This window comes from Chiloscyllium punctatum, chromosome 29, assembly GCF_047496795.1.
Source record: "Chiloscyllium punctatum isolate Juve2018m chromosome 29, sChiPun1.3, whole genome shotgun sequence".
Classification (NCBI taxonomy): Eukaryota; Metazoa; Chordata; class Chondrichthyes; order Orectolobiformes; family Hemiscylliidae; genus Chiloscyllium; species Chiloscyllium punctatum.
In genome coordinates, this window is record NC_092767.1 from 66,832,301 (window position 1) to 66,853,880 (window position 21,580).

At 44.5% G+C, this 21,580-nt stretch overlaps 1 protein-coding gene across 4 annotated transcripts in view; it reads right to left on the reverse strand.

The window, feature by feature from the left end:
- LOC140454487 (sodium/calcium exchanger 3-like) overlaps nt 1-21,580 on the reverse strand; it is a 352,119-nt gene that overhangs the window by 253,145 nt on the left and 77,394 nt on the right. For all 4 annotated transcript variants that reach the window (XM_072549277.1, XM_072549278.1, XM_072549275.1 and 1 more), the window contains one exon: nt 12,724-14,553. In XM_072549277.1, the coding sequence (XP_072405378.1) occupies nt 12,724-14,498 (1,775 nt within the window). In that variant the 5' untranslated portion in view covers nt 14,499-14,553. The remainder of the gene's footprint in view (nt 1-12,723; nt 14,554-21,580) is intronic.

The window sequence follows — 21,580 nt, forward strand, 5'->3', positions numbered from 1 at the left end:
CAACTCTGAACAAATTGAAGAGGTTGTTTTAGATTCTTTCCGAGCAGCAGGATCTTGATACACTAAACATTTTCATGAATCATAACTGGTGCATCTGCATGTCAATTAGAGTCACCACTGGTCATTGGTCGACCAAGTATTCAAGAGTGTGTTATATTTTAATACGCATCTTGTTCTTAATTCTACAGATCTCCCTGTGATGCCCAAATATTGGCCAGGTTTTATCTGTACCATGCACCCTATGGTTAGCAGCAACACAAAATAGCTGGTATCAATTTACTTTCAAGTATCAGTGGGCCCACACCTGGATATTCTGAAAGCATCTAACACTGTGCAGTTCTGCATTGCCATACTGCAATAGTGGATTAGATTATGATATTTTACAGCTGAGTGTGTTGGCTATAAATTTCTGAAGTGGCTGGGTGAAGATGTAGTGAGGATTGCACATTCAGTGGGTGGAGGCTGGATTCAGAGCAAACAGCAAGAGTCATCACTAGAGTTTTCAAATATATACTTAGAAGACACTTAAAGGTCAAGGCATAGACTTATATGCTTGTGACACCACCAAGGCATACACCATCCTGATTATAACTTGATATCCCTTTACCATTACTGAGTCAAATCCTGGAACTCCCTAACAATGCTGTGGGAGTCTCTCTACCTCACAGGCCATGACTGATCAAGAAGGTACATCATCTTCTCAGTGGCAATGAGTGATGGGTAGTAATTTCTAATCTTGCTTGTGATGCCCACATCCCAAGAATAAGTTCCTTAACAAGCAGCAATACAGAGTGCAGGTGGTATTTCTAGAGAATCTGAAACCTGATTTTACCAGCTGATCATTAAGACAATCATCTATTTTACACGAGTCTATGCCATGGAGTGTCTAATGTTGCCAGGGAGAGAGGATTGAAGCCACTTTCATTTCCTCCAGCAGTGTTGTACACAGGCAGCTAACCTCATGGTACTCCTCTGGTCTAGACCTATTACTTTGCTGTCAGCCTCTACTGTCACGACCTGATGGATGTATAGGCAATATGGTAAAACGTGATTCACTAAGGCTCTCTATCAATTCAGTCACCAAAAGCAAAACAGCCAGTCAGAAAGTGTCCAAACAACAGTGTAGCGGTTATGGGTTAGCAAGATAACCGCTGCAAGTTTGAATCTTGCTGAAGCATTGTGCAAAAATTGGTTTGGAAAAAATTGCACCTTAAGTTGCTGAGTTGTTGTAGAAATCTAACTAGTTTCACTAATATCACCAACAGAAAAAAACTCACATCCAGTCTGGTCCATAGATAATTCCCATCCCAAATTCCCTTGTTGACATCTAATGTCCCTGGGATGGAAAAGATGACATTCAAGACTCCTTATCAGGCCCAATGTCAATTTTGTTTCAGTGTTTTTGCAATGTTAAATGTGCTATATAAATGAAACTTCTTATTATATCAATGTGCATGAACATAGGCATATCCATAGTCTTTTGAAAGAACTAATAATGACGTTAAACTGAATTTAGTAGTAATAGATCCCTAAATGTACACTGTGACAAAAATTAAGTCTCTAAAAGAAACTTGCAATAATTGAATCAAAATGTCATTCCTGCTGTTGGTGCGATCCAACCCTGTGGTCACCAGCTAGAGAAGGTGTGAAGCCTATCAGCAGACACACCAGCCCCGACTCCAGGAACAGTGGCTACACATCTGGCCACACAACAGGGCAAGGCAAATAGGCCAAACCATGCCTCTACCACACACTACTTGGACCTATCAATGGCTATCTAGAACCAGGCTAACAAAGAGGACTTCAATGTTGACTGTCCGCACGATCCAAAGATCAGGTACAGTGGAATGTGAAATGTGTAATCAGAGGAGCAGTCTCTGCACACGTTCAGAAGGCATGTGCGTGTAAGTAACATGAATGGTGATGTGACTTGGAACGAAGAAGAATCACTTCCCAAATTTTGTGCAATTCACCACTGCACTCACATCAAAGGTGGCATTAGAAGTTAGATGAGGAATCAATGAATGTATCAACTGATGAATTAGTACAGAAACACTTGTTTTTCAGGTGTGTTCTGCTCAATCCAAATTAGATCCTTTCATATCACAGTCTCACTGTAACGGCTGCTGGCATTTATTTCCTGTATTTAACCGAGAACTGGTGACAAAATCTGCAAATACTCTCTGCCACTCTGTACCATGATAAACTCTGTTTAACTGCTTTCGATTTCTGACAGATACCTGGAATATCAGGGAAGGCAGAACAAATCCTGTGATGGCACAAGAGGATTTAATCCCCAGATGGAGCAGCTGTGTTTAGCCACAGGAAAATGTTTGTTGTGTGTGTCATTGAAACCACTGGTGTGGCAAACACAAAGATCAAACAGCAAGAGTCTCTGACCTTGCGGGGGCAGGGGAAGGTGGCCAATTGGAAAGACAGAAGGTGCTTTTATCTTAGTAGAATACATACTTCAAATTACTCCAAGTCTGCCTTCTTGAATATCATCAAGTTTAATTGCTCCACCGTTGATGAATAGCTGTGGCTTCAGGTGTCAGGATCCTGAACTCCAAAATTCCTTCCCTAAAGAGTATATATTGGAACATTGTATGGAAGCAACAGGGGCCATGGCTAGACAGTCAGCGAGAGCACACAGGGTTCTCCGGTGAGCCAGACATATTACTGACCGATCAGGCAATGGAAAGAATACCAATGGTCGAATCGAGAGGTTGGGACACAGGAGCCTGGTAGCCCCCACTTCAGAACCACTAGCCAATCAGCGCTAGAATTTCTAATGCTTAGCAACACCCGCTGCTGGAACTTTGGATTATGAAGCAATCAGGCTAGAGGGAAATTAGGGGGTTTCGCAGGGCGGCAGGCATAAGGGAGGTGTTATCAAGAGGGTAGCAATAACGGTAGTTGGCTTTCTCAATAGACCTCCTCCCTTTGCAAAGTCAGGCTCCTCAGTGAGGCACTGAACCCTTTGAACAAGGGATTCCCAAAAGACTTCCTTTATAGTGCTCCCCTTATGGTGAGAGATAACTCACCGTCCATTTACAGGCCTCAACTGACGGCAGGGTGGACTCTTTATGCGCTTTCTTGCCAGAGAGGGATACAAACATATAGTTGGCAAATGGAGTACAGTGCTGAAAATGTGTTGCTGGAAAAGCGCAGCAGGTCAGGCAGCATCCAAGGAGCAGGAGAATCGACGTTTCGGGCAGCCAAGTCCTCATCTGCCATGAGCCCATTAAATGCCTCCCCCATCTCCAAACCTCATCAGAAGAGGGCATAAAATATCACCCTCAAACTCCCTCCCTCTATCTCTCTATCTGAACCTGTGCTGCTACTATCACTCTGTATCAGAAACCAGCCATCCGGCAACTGAGCTAACTGACCACTCTAATTATTTTAATGGTGCTCCAATGAAGCACCTTGGGATTTTTTCCATTAAAAAAGTATTATGTTAATGCAAACTGCATTATTGATTGTACCTGTCAGTTTAAGTGATCTGAACCAACCTCTTTCCTCTAAAGATATTCTGCTAAGTCTTTGTCTTCCTTTCACAAGATCCCAAACTCGACCTCCAACATTATAACATCACGCAGAGCATTTGGAGCCAGCACTTTAGCCCCATCGAGTTAGAGTTCAGAGGTCCCACAGGCTGGTGGAGACATAACAGGAAAATAGCGGTCAATGGCGAGGTCCTGAACTAAAACTTTGAGGTCATGAGATGGAAGGCTGTGCACAGTTCTGACCAAGTTACAACACTACGCTCCCACTCTAACAGGCCTTAACTCAGTTCTCACTCAGGAGCCGCGACAAGCTTCAACTCTTAAACTGGAGTTTACAGTGTGGAAAAGTTTGGGAAACATTCCTCTATATCATCCAGCAACCGCCTATGCAGCAGGGGGAGAAATAAATAGCAGCGGTGTGTTCACATACCAGACTCTCAGACAAGATCACTTCTTGCTTTGTCAATCTTCTTTTCATATTTTTGATGCATTTTTCAGCAGGGCCTATAAGACCATATGAAATAGGGACAAGGTGGGCCATTCTGCCCATTAAGTCTGCTCCACCATTGAACAGGACCATGACTGACCCGACATTCCTCACCCCACTTTCCTGCCCTTTTGATGTAATCCTCTATTCCCCGACTGATCGAGAATCTATCTCAGCCTTATATATACACAAGGACCCTGCCCCATTGCTCTGAGACAGGAGTTACAAAATCTCATATCCCTCTGAGAGAAGAAATTCCTCATCTGAGTGTTAAATTGACACCCCATCATTCTTAGACTATAATTCTCTCATAAGGGAAAATATCCTCTCAACATTTACCTTACCAAGCCCCTTAAGAATCCTATACAGTTCAATTTGATTACCTCATACTTCTAAAGTCCAGTGCATAGAGTCCAAACCTATTTAGATTAGATTAGATTACTTACAGTGTGGAAACAGGCCCTTTGGCCCAACAAGTCCACACCGCCCCGCCGAAGCGTACCCACCCATACCCCTACATCTACCCCTTACCTAACACTACGGGCAATTTAGCATGGCCAATTCACCTGACCTGCACATCTTTGGAGTGTGGGAGGAAACCGGAGCACCCGGAGGAAACCCACGCAGACACGGGGAGAATGTGCAAACTCCACACAGAGAGTCGCCTGAGGCGGGAATTGAACCCGGGTCTCTGGCGCTGCGAGGCAGCAGTGCTAACCACTGTGCCACCGTGCTGCCCATTTAGACTATGCTCATAAGACAATCTTTCCATAGTAGGGATCATCCTAGTGAACCATCTCTGAATTGCCTCCAATGATTTATCTTTCCTTAATTAAGGGAACCAAAACTGCTCACAGTGCTCTAGCTATGGTCTTGCCAGCATCTTGAACAGTTGCAGTAAGATGTCCCTGCTGTTATCATCCAATCCCCTTGAAATAAGGGTCAACATACCATGAGCCTTCCTGATTACCTGCAATCTAGCTTTCTGTGTTTCGTGCACCAGCTCCCCAAGTCCCTCTGTGTTACAGCGTTCTGCAATGTTTCTCCATTTAAATAACATTGATCTTCTGTTCTCTCTTCAAAATGAAGAATTTCACATTTCTGACACTGTACCCCATTTAGGAGAAAGTGAGGACTGCAGGTGCTGGAGATCAGAGCTGAAAATGTGTTGCTGGAAAAGCGCAGCAGGTCAGGCAGCATCCAAGGAGCAGGACAATCGACGTTTCGGGCATGAGGCTTATGCCCGAAACGTCGATTCTCCTGCTCCTTGGATGCTGCCTGACCTGCTGCGCTTTTCCAGCAACACATTTTCAGCACTGTACTCCGTTTGCCAACTGTATGTTTGTATCCCTCTTACAACTGCCGTTCACCTATTTTTGGGTCATCTGCAAATTTAGCTACAGTATATTTGCTTCCTTCCTCCAAGTCATTAATATATGTTGTAAATCCCAGCACTGATCACTGTGGGACCTTACTTTCAGGTTGCCAAGCTGAAAAAATAACCCCTTAACCCCACTTGCTGTTTCATGCCCATGAACCAATTCTCTATCCACCCCAATAATGTACCTCCAAAAGTATGGTTCTTATCCTATGACTTAATTTATTGTGAGGTGCTTTGGTGAATGTCTTCTGGAAGTCCAAAAACAACACATCAACTGGTTCTCCTCTCTCCACTCTGGCTGAGGCTTCCTCAAACAACTGTAATTTTTTTTCATAGAATCCCTACAGCGTGTAAACAGGCCACCTGGCCCAACAAGTCCACACCGACCCTCCGAAGAGCAATCCCCCCAGACCGATTCCCCCAATACTCCACATTTACCCTGGACCAATGCACCCAAACCACACATCCCTGAAACACAAATTAGTCAGACACAATTTCCCTTTCATGAACTCATGGCTGACTCTGCTTGATGGGATTATGATTTACCAAATGCGCTGCTATTACTGCCTTCAGTGATTCCAAAATTTCTCCAACAATAGATGTTTGGCTAATCAGCCTATACTTATCCACTTTTTGAATAGGGGTGTCACGTTGGCAGTTTTCCAACCCTCTGGTATTTGTCCAAAATCCAAGGATGTTTGGAAAATCACACCATGCCTCCACTATTTCTGTAGCTACTTCTAATGAATCCAGGGTCAGGGGACCTCTCTGTCTCTAGCCCCATTAGTTTGACCTAATACTACTTCTGTGGCAATGGTAATGGTACTTCATGCTCTTTGGTACTAATGGGGTGTTCGTATTATCATCCACTATAAAAACTGATGCAAAATATCTGATTAAACGCTTCTGCCACTTCTTTGTTCCCCTTGGCATGGACTTAAGGGTTTGTTTCCATGCTGAAGGACTCTATGACTACCTCCCCAGACTGATTGTCTGAGAGGCCTATGTTCACTTTGATTCTCTCCTCTTTTTTACATAGTTGAAGAAGCTCTTATTGTCAGTTTTATAGTCCTCATTAGTTTGCCCTCGTTTACTTTCTCTCTATTTTAGTTTTAGTTCTGCTTTACTGGATTCTGAATTTATCCCACTCTTCAGGACTATCACTGACTTTGCCTTTTTATATGCTTTTTCCTTCAACTTTATACCCTCCTTAACTTTCTCGGTTAGCCATGGTCGATTTATCCATGTGGTTGGATTATTCCTGCTTGCTGAGATATATTTTTGTTAAGAATAATGAATTATTCCTTAAGAGTGCGCCACTGCTTACTTACTGTCTTTCCTGCTAATCGATCCATCCTGTCTGCTTAAGATAACGCTATCCTCATTTCGCTTTATTTAAATTAAATATAATTGATTGTAACAATGAAACTGAGTCTTAAGTTCTGTTATGTGGCCCTCTGGCAGCACACCCAAAACATACAAGTCTGACTTAAACCACCAAACAAACTGGACTCTCTTGCTGTTCTTGACAGTAAAGCTGCCATGTATGTCACCCTGGATTAAAATAACAATGCCACTGAGTGCCAGCTCTCTCACTCCAAAGTGAAGTAATAATCCAGAGGCACAAACTGGAAGAAACTCAGCAGGTCCGGCAGCATCTGTGGAGAGAAAGCAGAGTTAACGTTTCTGGTCCAGCTTCTTCAGAACCAACTGTAGCTCGGAAAAGGTTGGTACATACGCTGAATGTGGGGGCGTGGGGTGGGGAAGAGAGACAAGAGATGAAGGCAACAGAGAGAGATGACAACAGTTGAGATGACAAAGGTTCAGGTCAGTCTGGAAGACTCAATAACTGCTAATGGGGACCAACATAGCTGACAATGGATTGGTTGTGGTAGTAACCTGGTGTGCAGCGCAGTGGGGGTAAGGACATGGGAGAAGGTGCGTATGCCCTAAACTTATGGAAGCTTAAAAATGTGTTGCTGGAAAAGCGCAGCAGGTCAGGCAGCATCAAATGAGAAGGAGAATCGACGTTTCGGGCAGAAGGGCTTATGCCCGAAACGTCGATTCTCCTTCTCCTTTGATGCTGCCTGACCTGCTGCGCTTTTCCAGCAACACATTTTTAAGCTCTGATCCCCAGCATCTGCAGTCCTCACTTTCTCCTAAACTTATTGAACTCAAGGTTGGGTGCTGAGGGATAAAGGGTCCCCAAGCAGCCCCAAGAAAAATGAGATGCTGTTCTTCCAGCTTGCACTGAGCTTCACTGGAGCACTGCAGCAAGCCTGAGACAGAGATGTTGGCCAGGGAACATGGCAGTGCGTCCAGGTTGTAGGTAAAAGGAAGCTCAGATTAATAATCCAGTGATCCAGGCTATCATTCTGGGGAGCCCGCATTCAAATCCCATCTGCGTACTTGGAGAATTTAAATTCAATTCAGGAAATATAATTTGAACTTGAAAGCTAATTTCGGTAATAGTGACCACAAAATCAACAACAGTTGTCCAAACCCATCTGGTTCACTCATGTCCTTTAAAGAATAGCCTATAGAACAGAATAGATTAGATTCCCAACAGTATGGGAACAGGCCATTTGGCCCAACAAGTCCACACCAACCCTCCAAAGAGTAGCCCACCAAGCCCCTTCCTCCAACCCTACATTTATCCCTGACTACTGCACCTAATACTGTGGACAATTTAGCATGGCCAATTCACCTGACCCACACATCTTTGGACTGTGGGAGGAAACCAGAGCACCCGGAGGAAACCCACGCAGACACAGGGAGAATGTGCAAGCTCCAAACAGACAGTCACCCGAGGTTGGAATCGAACCTGGGTCCCTGGCGCTGTGAGGTAGCAGTGCTAGCCACTGAGCCACCATGCCACCCATAATAGACTTCAATGTCACATGTGCTCAATGAGTACAGTGAAAAGTTTATATATCGCCAATTACAGAGCCAACTTCAATACAGAAGTACCTGCCACTTCTTTAGTTACAAAGTTTTAGACAATACAGAAATAAAGTGTCCAGCATTACAGAATAAAAGTTCAGTATAGCAGACCACACTGTCACCTAGCTTCCAGTCTGCACCGGGTCCTGGCTCCACACCATGCTGGCAACATGCAACACTGGGAGGCCGGCTGTGCCAGACCGGGAGGCCCCTTCGGGAAGAGGCAGCCATGCCAGGCCAGGAGGCCACTGTGCCAGGCCAGGGGTCGTTGCTGGATGCCTGGGAATTGTCTCTCACCAGAGGTCAGGACTCATTGCTCGCCAGAGGTTATGAATCGTGGGAGGGTGGGAATTGTCACTCGCCGGAGGTCAGGAATCATCGCTCACCCAGAAGTCGGGGATCATCACTTGCTAGAGATTGGGAATTGTCGCTTGCCAGAGGTCGGGAATCATTGCTTACCCAGAGGTCAGGAATCATCACTTCCTGGAGGTCAGGAATCGTTGCATGCTGGAGGTTGGGAATCGTCACTCGCTGGAGGTCAGGAATCATCTCTCACAAGAGGTCAGGAATCATCGCTCACCCGGAGGTCGTGAATTGTCGCTCACTGGAGGTTGGGAATTATCTCACGTCGGAGGTCAGGAGTCATCGCTCGCCCAGAGGTCAGGAATCGTCACTTGCCAGAGATCAGGAATCATCGCTCCCCGGAGGTCAGGAATGATTGCTCACTAGAGGTTGGGAATCATCACTTGCCCGAGGTCAGGAGTCAAAGAATGAAAAGATAAGAAAGGAAAGGACCAAAACAAAGGAAAAGAGGGAAATGAAGAAGGAAGGTGATCAACTGACATGTGACCCCAAATTCACAGCAATGGGTTGACTCTAAACCTACCTTTGAAATGGCCTAGTAAGCAACTCAGTTCAAGAGCAGTTAAGAATAGGCAACACTTGCTGGTCTTGCCAGCAATGCCTATATTCCACCAAGGAACAAGAAGCAACTGAAGAATTCCTTAAGAAATTAAATTATCTCACCAGATCAGGTACGTTAATTAGATACTTTATTTTGCCTTGCTGAATAGGAGTGTCAGAAAACCCCTCACGCTCTGAAAGGAAGCCTGAGACAACTAACCTCCAGGATAACAGCACACTCCACACTTCCAAACCTCACTCCAGCATCAAGTACTGTCTCAATGAATACCAACATTGCTGAAGAATGAGCTTCAGAAATCCCAGGATCCCGCTGCCTAAGATAAGGGCTACCTCATTCGTGTCAGCCACAGCTCAGTGAATAGCACCTCACCTCTAAGTCAGAAGATGGGAAGGTTTAAGTTAACTGCACAAAATGTAGGCTAACATTGCCAGTGCATACAAGGAAGTGACAACTCTCTCCAGCTGTTTCAGTAGCCCCTTCCAAAGTTCTACCACATAGAAGGAAAAGGGCAGCAGATCCATGAAGAAACTACCTCTTACATATTGCCCTTCAAGTTACACACCACATGATGTGGAACCATACTATCGTACCTTCACTGCCAATAGGTCAGAATCTGGAACTTCTTTCTGAACTTTAAGTGTGACTGCATCACATGGACTACAGCAGCTGAAGGAAGTAATTCACCAACACCAGTTAAGGTTGGGCAATAAATGCTGTCCTAGTCAGCGACACCGTTTTCTGTGAACAAATACTTTTAAACGCCATGTTTCAAGAATGTTAAGCAGATTCCTGATTACCCTTTCAGGTTGTATGAGCCAGCGTTCACACACCCAGCCCCCTGAACATCTGACAGAAAGAACAAATCCAATGTCTACCCCAAAGCTGGACATCACCGAGACCCACATGAATAAACAGCTTCAACTCCCTCTCCCTCGAGGCTCCCCTTTGCACAATGAACCCCAGTTTTTCTAAGGCTGTGCGCAAAACCTCTAAGGCCATCAGTCCAGTTACTGCTTGGAGACAGTATCATGTCGTAGTTAGACTAATCCGCAAACAGGAAAAGTAATAGAAGATTTTGAGCAGCCACAAGTCATGATTTCATTTTTTTCTTAGACTTATTTAATTTTTGACCCTTTAAGACATTCTAATTCTTGATGATGTCAGGGTGCTGTCATATCAAACGATCTACTACATGACGTCCATTCCATTTCAGCATTGCCTGCACCTTCCATTGGATATAGATGATGACAAAGGGCCATCTCAATGACAGAAGTTGCTGTGCCACTTCACTGTTTCATGCAGTACTGCGTGTGTTTAAATAGTGCAGAGCAAGACCGCCCTATTGTGCAGTGTGAAGTGTTGATACTGTAATAAAACATTGCACAGTAAACCACCATCTATACAAACAAAATCACCACCCCAACAGCAGATACAGCGAAACCAACATCCCAACACAAAGGCAAGGCCAAGAGTTAGACTTGATTGTAAGAGTCACCCTTCCAAAAAATGACTTAGGAATGTGGAGCCACAGAATATCAATATTTATACCACACCAAAAACAGCTCATCGTGAACTGTGAGTAAATTAACTTCCAGCAGGTTACATCATAGAATCAGAGTGTCAGTTCATGACTCATCCTCAAAAATTCAGATACACTTCCAAGAGTTCTTTTAAAAAAAAATTTCGCCATCGAGCCATATCTAAAATCTTCCGTCATCATTAACACACTGCCAAAAGAAGGTCATTCTCATCCTCCGCACCATGATGTGAGGAGTAGTTGTGAGATTGTGAAAATGCCAACTGATTCACTTTCGTAAACATTGCTCGTAGCAAACACAAAAACCTTATATTTGTTCTTTGTTCCCCAGCAAAAAGAATAAAGCAGACACGGTCAACAATGGGGGCAAGCTGGGAAATTGTCTCCCCTCACCACCCTTTTCCCAACCTCAGATGGGGATTATTTCAGGATCACCACATAATGCGAGCCATGGGCAATTATTTCTGTGGTCATAGAATCCGAGAGCCCCTTACAGTACAAAAGGAAGCCATTCAGCCCAACAAGTTTGTACTCACCATCTGAAGAGCATCCTACCCAGCCCCTCACTGATTATTGCTAGGATTAGTGAATGACAGGGTGAGTGGGAAGCAGCATTTGATTGTTGGGTTGGGGTAACTAACTTTAACCTAACTCCAGCGGAACATTGACTTTACACTATTAATGGAAGATAATCTTTGAATATAAAGCTAGCCTTACCCATTAATATTTTTTAGATTAAATTCCCTACAGTATGGAAACCGACCCTTCAGCCCAACAAGTCCACACCAATCCTCCGAAGAGTAATGCACCCAGACCCATTCCCCTATTCTATATTTACCCCTGACAAATGTATCTGACACAATGGACAATTTTGCACAGCTATATCGCCTGGCCTGCATAAGGAAACCCACGCATTCACAGGGAAAATGGACAAACTCCACACAGACAGTTGCCCAAGACAGGGATCGAACCTGGGCCCCCAATGCTGTGAGGCAGCAGTGCTAACTACTGAGCCACCATGACACCCAAGGGGCATGTTAGACTCAAATGCTCCCCATTGCTGCCAGAAATGGAAGAGGGATGGTAATCAAATTTGAATCAATTTTAAATATCAGCAAAAGAATCCACATTAAATGTACAGATTGTTCTTGGAAGATGTGGGAAATGCTGAAGCACCCAAGTACAAACAGACTGAGCGTCAACACAAGTCACCCACTCAACTGCCACTTCTTTCAACATGACTGCCCAGATTAGTCGGCCCCTCTGTTTGTGCTGGAACTTTGGGGAGGATTTCCAGAGTTTGGAACATGGAGGCAGTTCCACATCCGAACCAAATCCCAACTGGGAGCCTCTTGTTTCTGCCTATCACAAAGCAAGGACCCAGTAATTGGGGCCGCCCCATCAAGGAAGGGTGAGGGGCGTGGTAAGATATGTCGAGAGTGCAAGGAATTGGGGGAATCGATCGATGTCTCAGATTTGAGGAAAATTGGGCATCACGGTCTCATTGTGGTGGGCCTAGAGGAAGGCTTCGCCACACCAACAAACAGTTTGGGCATTACGGTCTCTGTTTGCTCCCACCACTCCCCCCCCCCCCCAAACAAAAGTTGACCACTCCACACTTGCCTCTCTATTTCGTGGACACGGGAAAGACTTGGCCATTGGAAAACAATGTTCTGACATCTTGAAGTTATCCCCCACCAAGGCCCTTTGTTGTTTAAAATGGCCACCCTACTCGAGTAGTTGGATCCATCTTCCAAACTGCTCTTGGGGAAAGTTCCCCGGTGGCAGGGAATTGGTGGAAAAAGCGTCCGAAGGTAAGTCTCCTGATTTCATCGGCAAACCTGTTTCAAAGCCAGGGGCAGAGAAAAGTCTTCCCCTTGCGTTAGCGCCCTTCTCAACGTTTGGCTTATGTTTCAGCAAACCCCATCGCTCTGTACTTACACAGTCTCGTCGTTGAGAAATTCCAGCTCTCCAATGGCATCCTCATAGTCCACTCCTCCTCCCCTGGCTGTGCCTTCCACCGTCCTGTATGGCACCATAACGGTCCCCCGAGCACCTGAGGTCCTCAGCACTTTCAGCTCCATGACACCAACGCTCTCACTCACATGATAAACTTTGTCCTCAAAAGTGAAAATGCCAGCATGGTCATCGTCCAGGATTGTGACTGTCGCAACCAATGGGGAGACAAGACGCCCCTTGGGATATTCTGTTGGGTCTGAGTCAAACATGCCTTCGGCATCTCCGCTTCTGAGGTTCCCCAGCCGGACAAAGAAGTGCTCATCTTCCTCAAATATATCATCATCAATGATGCCCACCGTGATCTCTTTTGTTGTTTCACCTGGCTTGAAGATCAAGGTGCCTTCACTGTACTCATAGTCTGAGCCTGCGTTGGCCGAGCCGTCTTCTGTTCGGTAGTCCACATAGAAGGTGCTGTTCTGCTCTCCGCCCTTGCACACCACGGTCAGCGTGACGAGGCCACAGTTCTCAAAACATTGGTAGTTGGCAGGCTCAAAGCAGATTTTGCTGCACATCTCCTCCGCGGGGTCAGACCTTGACTCGTTAAGGTTTGCCGTCCTCTTGGCATGATCAGCGGCATGCTTCTTCAAGATGTTACCTGCCCCGGTCATCATTCGGGTAGCTTGGATGCGGTAGAAGGCCCGACTCTTTTGCTGATGGAGCAGGGCGTAGTAATTGGCCAACTCAACCAGCTGCTCCAGTTCTCGATCTGGGTACTTTTGCTTGAGGTCCTTAAGAATTCGGATGGCTTCTTTACGACTCTCATCTAAGTCCTTGGCTTCCAGAGAGATCACAGTCCCATCAGGAAGGACACTGTCTCCATGCTCCAGTACCATTTTCCCATCCATCTCGATTCCCTTGGGAAGCTCTCCCTCTGTCTCAATAATGATGCCTCTGCGCTTATCCGCACGGTACCTTTTGTAGACATACTTGTAGAAGAGTAGCCTCTTGTCAGCAATCCAAGCAAAGACCACACAAACCGGAAAGAACATTAGAGTCAGCAATCCTTCCCAAACCTGGACAATGCCAGGTGAGAAGACAGCGAGGATCAGGTACATCCATATGTAGGCAAAAATACTCCAAGATGCAGTGACAAAAAACACTCGCAAATGCTTGACTCTCCGAACCTCACCGTCAGGGATGCAGTAAACGCATACGGCTATGATGACAAACATGTTGAAGGCTGCACTGCCAACGATTGTGCCAGGTCCCAGGTCTCCAGCAAGAAAACCATGCCCACACACTTCAATTAGCGACAAGAGAATTTCTGGTGCAGAAGAACCAAGAGCCATTAAGGTCAGGTTGGACACCGTCTCGTTCCAGATTCGCACGGTGGCCATGCTTGTCTCGCCATTGGGTAATGTGATGGTGATCTCTTTCTCCTGCGATGTGATGACTTCGATCGACGCCATGAAACGATCAGCTATGATCGAGACACCGAGGAACATGTACAGCATCGCAACAAAATAGACGATAGCCCTGGCAACTATGTCTCCCAAGGACGGATTCTGTGGGTACCACACTGGGAGTATGATCCCGCGGGTGCAATGGAAGGTTCCGAAACATGACGAATTGGGCAAGTCAATGGGGTCTTCGGTGTCACTCCCTTCCACCTCCCAAATGGTCATCATGAGTATGGTGACCATGAACCCCATCCCCAAAACTGGGGACAGGAACCTTTTCCAATGTAACTTGGCCATCGTGGCTCACTTTAGAGGATAAACTTGCTTTCAGGATCTTCCAATCTTTAGATGCCTGTTAAACAAAAAGGACAAAAGGAAACTATTAAAATATGATTACACTTCTAGGCATGGCAGCTGAGACATTTCTTCAATTAAATCCAACAAAAATTTGATTCAACTGTAATCAGACCAGACAATATTTTGAAGGATTGTTTGATGAAGTCTCCAGCAAGACATTAATATCATTTAGACATTAATCGCTTAAATACACGATTGATGTTAATCCAAGATACAATTCTGATATTCAAGCAGTTTCAATGTTTTGAAATTTTCCAAAGAGAAAACTAAGTCCTCATTTCGAAACTCATGATGTTCACATGTGGATCATCACTGACGAATGTGGATGTTTAAAGGGGATGGTGCAGTCCCAATACCATTGTAGTGAGTGTAATTCATATAAGACACCATATAGGCTTCATACCTGGCATGCCTGTATGGAATCAGTGAAACTGAACTGCAGCTTATTTAGGTAAGAAAGACTTCCATTTATATAGCACCTTGTAGGTTCCCAGGACATTCCAAAGGGCTATTCAACAAATGAAGTAATTCTGAAGTCATGCAGTCATAGAGATGTACAGCACAGAAACAGATCCTTCAGTCCAACTCGTCCATGCCGATCAGATATCCTAACCTAATCTAGTCCTATTTGCCAGCACTTGGCCCATATCCCTCTAAACTCTTCCTATTCATATATCCATCCAGATGCCTTTAAAATGTTGTAAACATACCAGCTTCCACCATTTCCTCTGGCAGCTCATTCCATACACACATCACTCTCCATATGAAAATGTTGCCCCCTAGGTCCCTTTTAAATCTTTCCCTTCTCACCCTAAACCTATGCCCTCTGGACTCTCCCCACCCCATGGAAAATACCTTGTCTATTTACCCTATCTAGGTCCCTCATGATTCTATAAGGTCACCCCTCAGCCTCCGACATTCCAGGGAAAATGGCCCCTGCCTATTCAACCTCTCCCTGTCGCTCAAATCTTCCAACCCTGGCAACATTCTTATAAATCAGAGATATGGCAGCCAATTTACACAGAAGATCCACAAACAGCAATGAATTTAATTACCAGGTAATCTGTCTCTTTAGTGATACTGGTTGAAGAATAATTATTGGCCAGGACAGTGCAAGGAATTGACATGCCTTTTTTTTGGAAATACTTCATGGATTTTTTTGCACCTACCTGAGGGGGAGGCAAGGACACAGTTTAATAACTCATTCAAAAGACAGCACCTTTTTCAGGTCAGCACTCCCAGTGCACAAAATCAAATGATGCACTCAAATGCCTGGAGCGGGACTTGAACCCACAACCTATCAAGCTTTAGGTTGAGGGAGCTACTCACTGAGGTACAGCAAATATCGATCTCCTGTTGTCTGAGGCACTTTGGTGAGGTGGGTCCAAAAATAGAAGTATCTAATCTAGAATTAGACCTAAGTATAGGGGCTGTGCTTCATGAGCCAGCATTGGGTTTAATACTGCACCTTCCACAATAATCATTCATGACTATCATGCTTTGGATCAGCGTATCATCTGTCTGTTCAGAGTCTCTGACTCTTGCAGATCTGGCAGCACATTATCTGCTTACTTGAACGGCCCAGAAATTAGTGGAATCAAATCTTTTGTAAACATGTTCTCAAGATCCAGAGGAAGAAAATCCCTGAGGGTTCAGGTGTTCAGTTTATCACGTGGAATTGTCTATCTTGAAAACATCATTACAATCCATCAAGGTGACAGCTTTAATATCTTCAACAGTCGGCTAGTGTGCCAGACTGTATCATAAGCTGCTGTCAAGTCAAGAAATACAGATTCCGTCTTTTCTGGTTGAATCAATAGCAACTGTATCAACAATTTGTATTTATATAGCACCTTTTACATTGCATAACATTTGACTCTTTTGAACAGTAAGTCATAAAACATTCTCCCAAGGCGTTTTTAGCAAACAAAATTTGATGGAGCCGCGTAAGAGGACATTAGCTGACTGACAGTTTTGTCAGATCTCAGATTTAAGAAAACTCTTTAAAGGAGAAAGGCGAGGTGGAGAGGTTTGGGGAAAGAATTTGAGAGCTTGGGACCTAAAGACATGTCCCCAAATTAACTGGTGGAAATGAATCGGATGAAGGTGACCAAGCAGAACAAAAGTCACTCCAGTTTGTCGAACCGAGAAATTTTGAAGGGAGGTGCTTTTCCCCTGCATTTATTGTTAACAGCAGGTATGGGAGCCTGGGAATGGAGGTGAAAAGGCAAGTCGCAGCAATGAGTAAGCCAAGCAGGGCCTGGGGAGGGGGTGAGTAGGTGTTTTTTGGGCAATGCAGATGCAAGTCTCTTCTAAGGGGAGGGGGGGGGGGCGCTATGAAGGGTAACAGTCTACAAAAGAATACTAAACTAGCTGAGAGCCAGGGAAAATTGAAGTCACCAACTCAATGCATTCCTAACAAATTATTGCATGTTATATGAAATGATTTTGAGGAAAAAAATCTTTTGTTGCTAATTTATTCCTGTTGTCTTTTGCCAATTTAAATGCTGTGGTGGCTAAGAAATTAAAGCTTTCTTGTATATCGGGGCTTTATGTTTAATGGAGGGCTGATAATTAAGGAGATTGATTCTAACCTTGCTTCCCAGTGTCTAGATACTTCACGACAATGCAAATATAGAAGATAGTGTTATGATGTGATTGAATCATCTAGTGAAGAAACTAGTGAGAATGAAAAGGTAGCACCCAAATATCGAGAAGTTGCTCTTGAGAAATCTCAAGAACAGTCCTCGACAAAAACAAACTATTTGAACCCCACAGCCAAATGTATAAGAGGGAACATGGGAGGCTGGCCACGAGTGCTTCAGAATACTTGAGTCGAAAGGAGGCAAAGAAATGGATGAGATTAGGCACTTGGGGCTGTTTTCATTGGAGAAAAGAAGGTTTAGGGGTGACTTGATAGAGGTGTACAAGGTGATTAGGGGTTTAGATAGGGTTGACCATGAGAAACTTTTTCCACGTATGGAGTCAGCTATTACGAGGGGGCATAGCTTTAAATTAAGGGGTGGTAGGTATAGGACAGATGTTAGGGGTAGATTCTTTACTCAGCGAGTCGTGAGTTCATGAATGCCCTGCCAGTAGCAGTGGTGGACTCTCCGTCTTTATGGGCATTTAAACGGGCATTGGATAGGCATATGGAGGATAGTGGGCTAGTGTAGGTTAGGTGGGCTTGGATCGGCGCAACATCGAGGGCCAAAGGGCCTGTACTGCACTGTATTCTTCTATGTTCTATGTTCTATGTTCTATTACTGATGGGCGGAGACAAGGCTTACAGCCAAGAGGTGGGAATTGACCACTTTGGTAATGGCCTGGATGTGTGGTTGAAAATTCATCCCAGGGTGAAATACAGCACCAGAGTTTCAGACAGGCTGCTTCAGCCTCAGATAGTTGCCATGGAGAGGGACAGACTTGGTAGTTTGGGGATTTTGGGAATTGGCAGCTGGTACCAAATAAAATAGTTTCCGTCTCCCCAAAATTTAGCTGGAGGAAATCTGTCCAATTCCAAATGTCAGGCAAGCCCTCTGACAAATTACAGTGTCTGGTGAGGTCAAAAGAGGTAGGGATGAGATACGATTTGTCACTTAGGGCATTAGAACCTTGGAACAACCTCGTGATGATACACATCGCTGAGTATAAATGCCACAGACTGGACAGAGTCTCCCCACATACCAGAGAGAGACCACAATATTACAGAGTAGAAGGAACACTCTGGAAGATACTCAAGACTGAGATTCTCCATACGAAACTGAATGGACTTGAACACCTGAAGATAAATTAGTCTAAACCTAATGTGACATGGGTCAGAACTTGGTTTATCTATGTTACCATGTATCACGGTATTTAGTATTAATGTATCATTACAGTGTTGCTTTGACATCTAGGCTTGATGACAGTCATTGGCATTCTCAACTAATCTGAAAAGAACTCCAAATGCATAATATGGCATTAAGTTATAGCATCAGAGAGAACTGGGTGCCATTTGCATGTATGTCGAAATAAATGGTGATGCCTCCAAGGGGGACCAAGCAGGTACAAAATGGCAGGTGATAAGAATAGATCCTCTGGAGATACCAGAGATAGAGTGAGGGAGTGGGAAGATCAGCCATTGCAAGTGCTTGACTGGCTATAATTTGATGAATGAGCATTACAGTGGTGAAGGTGTTGAAAGAGGATGGTTTGGTTCAACTGCTGCACACAGGTCAAGATGATATGGAGTGACAATCACAGTCATATGGCCCTTATATAGAATGCAGTCAGAAGAAAAATGTTCGGATAATTCTCCTTCAAAGAATCCTACTGTAAGTGATGGGAGAAGTGCAGAAAATCAATGATTCAAAATGAAGACAATTTTTCCTCAACCTTCACCAGACCTTGAGTCACAGCATCTTAATCTCCTCCAGCTGCTACAGCCCTCCAAAAACTCTGACCTTGTCCAAATCTGATCTTTTGGACGTGCCCAATTTGCTTTGGTCTACCTTTATTTAGCTCTTTGGTCTTAAGCTCCAGGATTCCTCTCCTTAAACCCTTCTCCACCATCTGTTTGGCTCTTTTAAGACACTCCTGAAAACAAACCGACTTCCTAAACCAAACAACTGGTCTGTCTCAACACTTTTTTTGTAAAAATGTTTTTGGTTTCTCCCGCACTACTGCTAGACAGCAGTACTTACACACACACACACAACATGAGTGCTGTGGGGGCAAAATAAGCACTACTATTGCTGTAGCAATGGTGCTTATTTTGTGTAAGTGCACGGAATCAGTGAAGACACCATTGCGCAAATAATTTTATTCAGTACTTCCACCACCAGAGAAAACACCCATACGGCCAGGGAACCAGTAACAAGCAAAGCCCAATGGGGGCAATGCTTGCGTGAAAAAAATAGAAGTGAAGGGGAAGGATAGGGATTAAATCGAAATAGAATTGGAGGGGGGAATAAAGCACTCCACCCTCTATGGTGCCCATCTCTCCCCAAAGACATTGAGAGCATTAGTGGATACCGCATGCTCCCTCTCCAAGGAAAAGGGGCAGACAGTTGACCAAAATGGCCCCCTCCACAGCCCGCTCCCTGGACCTGTCTACAGCCAGCCAGGCCAGGCCCAGGAGCAAACCAATACCTCTTTATGTGGCTTGGAGTTAAAATCCAATGATCCAAGGTAATGATCCTGCGGAGCAGCTTGAGCTGTTTAAGGATGTTAAAGGTGCTACATACATGAAACTTGTTGTGTCATTGAAACTAGTATCAATGAAGAAATAGGTTCCATTCAGTATGATGCAATGCAGGATTCCACAAGCATCAAACCCTAGCCCCAGCTCCCCCGTCAAACTACACCAGTTCATGTTCTCCTTCAAACAATAGCCCAGACAATGAAAGCTAAATATTCTTTCTGATATCCTTTTATATTCATATTCGTGGATGTTCTTGGTCAGTGGAAGCCGTAATGTCGGAGTGAGGGAGACATTGCCTAAGTAAGACAGAGACAGAGTGAGTATCTGTCTGTGGATGTGGTAAAGTGGGAATTCAACTGGTAAATCTTTTGTAAGTTTAATAATAAAACAAATGTCAGAATCAGACCCAGAATCAGTAATCTCTAAAGAAGTTAAAATAACCTAGTTAAACAGGCAGCTGCTGCCTATCTGTCAAAGACCTGAAATTCCTTGCCTGAATTAGATGTTGATTACAGTAGCAGGAGGTTAAGAAAAACAAGTGACTCATCAGAGCTCTACACAAAAAAAAAAGGTTGTTTAAAGGATGTTTTTAGACCATGGTCAGAGAGAGAGACTTCGCCAAGAGTGAGACACAGAGACAGTATTTGGGAAGCTGGCATAGAGTGGGAAAGAGGTGCTTCAATTAAAGATTACTACAGGAAGTAGAGTCTTCAGAGTGAGAGGTGAGCGCCAGAGGAAATAAGACGCGTATTGAGAGGTCGACCTGCACTGAAGCCATTGGCTGCATGGCATTATAAGAGCAGGAAAAACAGCTGACTGGTGAGTAGGATTGGTCAGTATTTCTAATCTTTGAAGTGAAACTGGGTATTTAGTTTGTGTTTAAGTGTTTGGTCTTTTTCTCTTTCTGAAAGTAGCTTGTTAAGTTTTCATAGTAAGTTCATATTCATTCGAAAGGCAACAACTAATTTTTAAGAGTTATGGGATTGCAGGCCAGAAGGGCCAAGTAGAGTGTACATCCTACAGTATGAGTAAAGTCAAGGATGTAACACGTGTCCGAGACAAACACATTTGCAAGACATATCTGCAGCTACACAAGCCTGTGTTTCAGTCATCAGAACTTGAGCAGTGGCTGGAGGCATCCGGGAGGCACAGTACTACGTGGATATCGTGTATAGGGAAGTGGACACACCATAGATGACGATGTCCAGGCAGAGAGGGAATGGGGACTACAAGGACGGTCTTAAACAACAGTTAGTTGTGCATGGTTCCCCTGGATCTATCTTGCTTGCTCATTGATATTCCATTTGGAAATTTGTATTTGTATTTGTATTTGTACAAATTCCATTTGTACAAGATGATTAGGGGTTTAGATAGGGTTGACAGTGAGAACCTTTTTCCGCTAATGAAGTCAGCTGTTACCAGGGGACACAGCTTTAAACTAAGGGGTGGTAGGTATAGGACAGATGTTAGGGGTAGATTTTTTACTCAGCGGGTTGTGAGTTCATGGAATGCCCTGCCAGTAGCAGTGGTGGACTCTCCCTCTTTATGGTCATTTAAGCGGGCATTGGATAAGCATATGGAGGTTATTGGGCTAGTGTAGGTTAGGTAGGCTTCAGTCGGCGCAACATCGAGGGCCAAAGGGCCTGTACTGCGCTGTATTTTTCTATGTTCTATGTTCTAAAACTAGTTGGGCAGACTGAGCCAAGCCCATGGCACCACAGGCTACCCAGTCGTATAAGGCAAGATGAAGAAGAACGGAAGAGCGATAGTTAGAGAGAATTCCATTGTCAGCAGATCAAATGAGCATTTTTGCAGCAGTACACTTGTCTCCAGGATG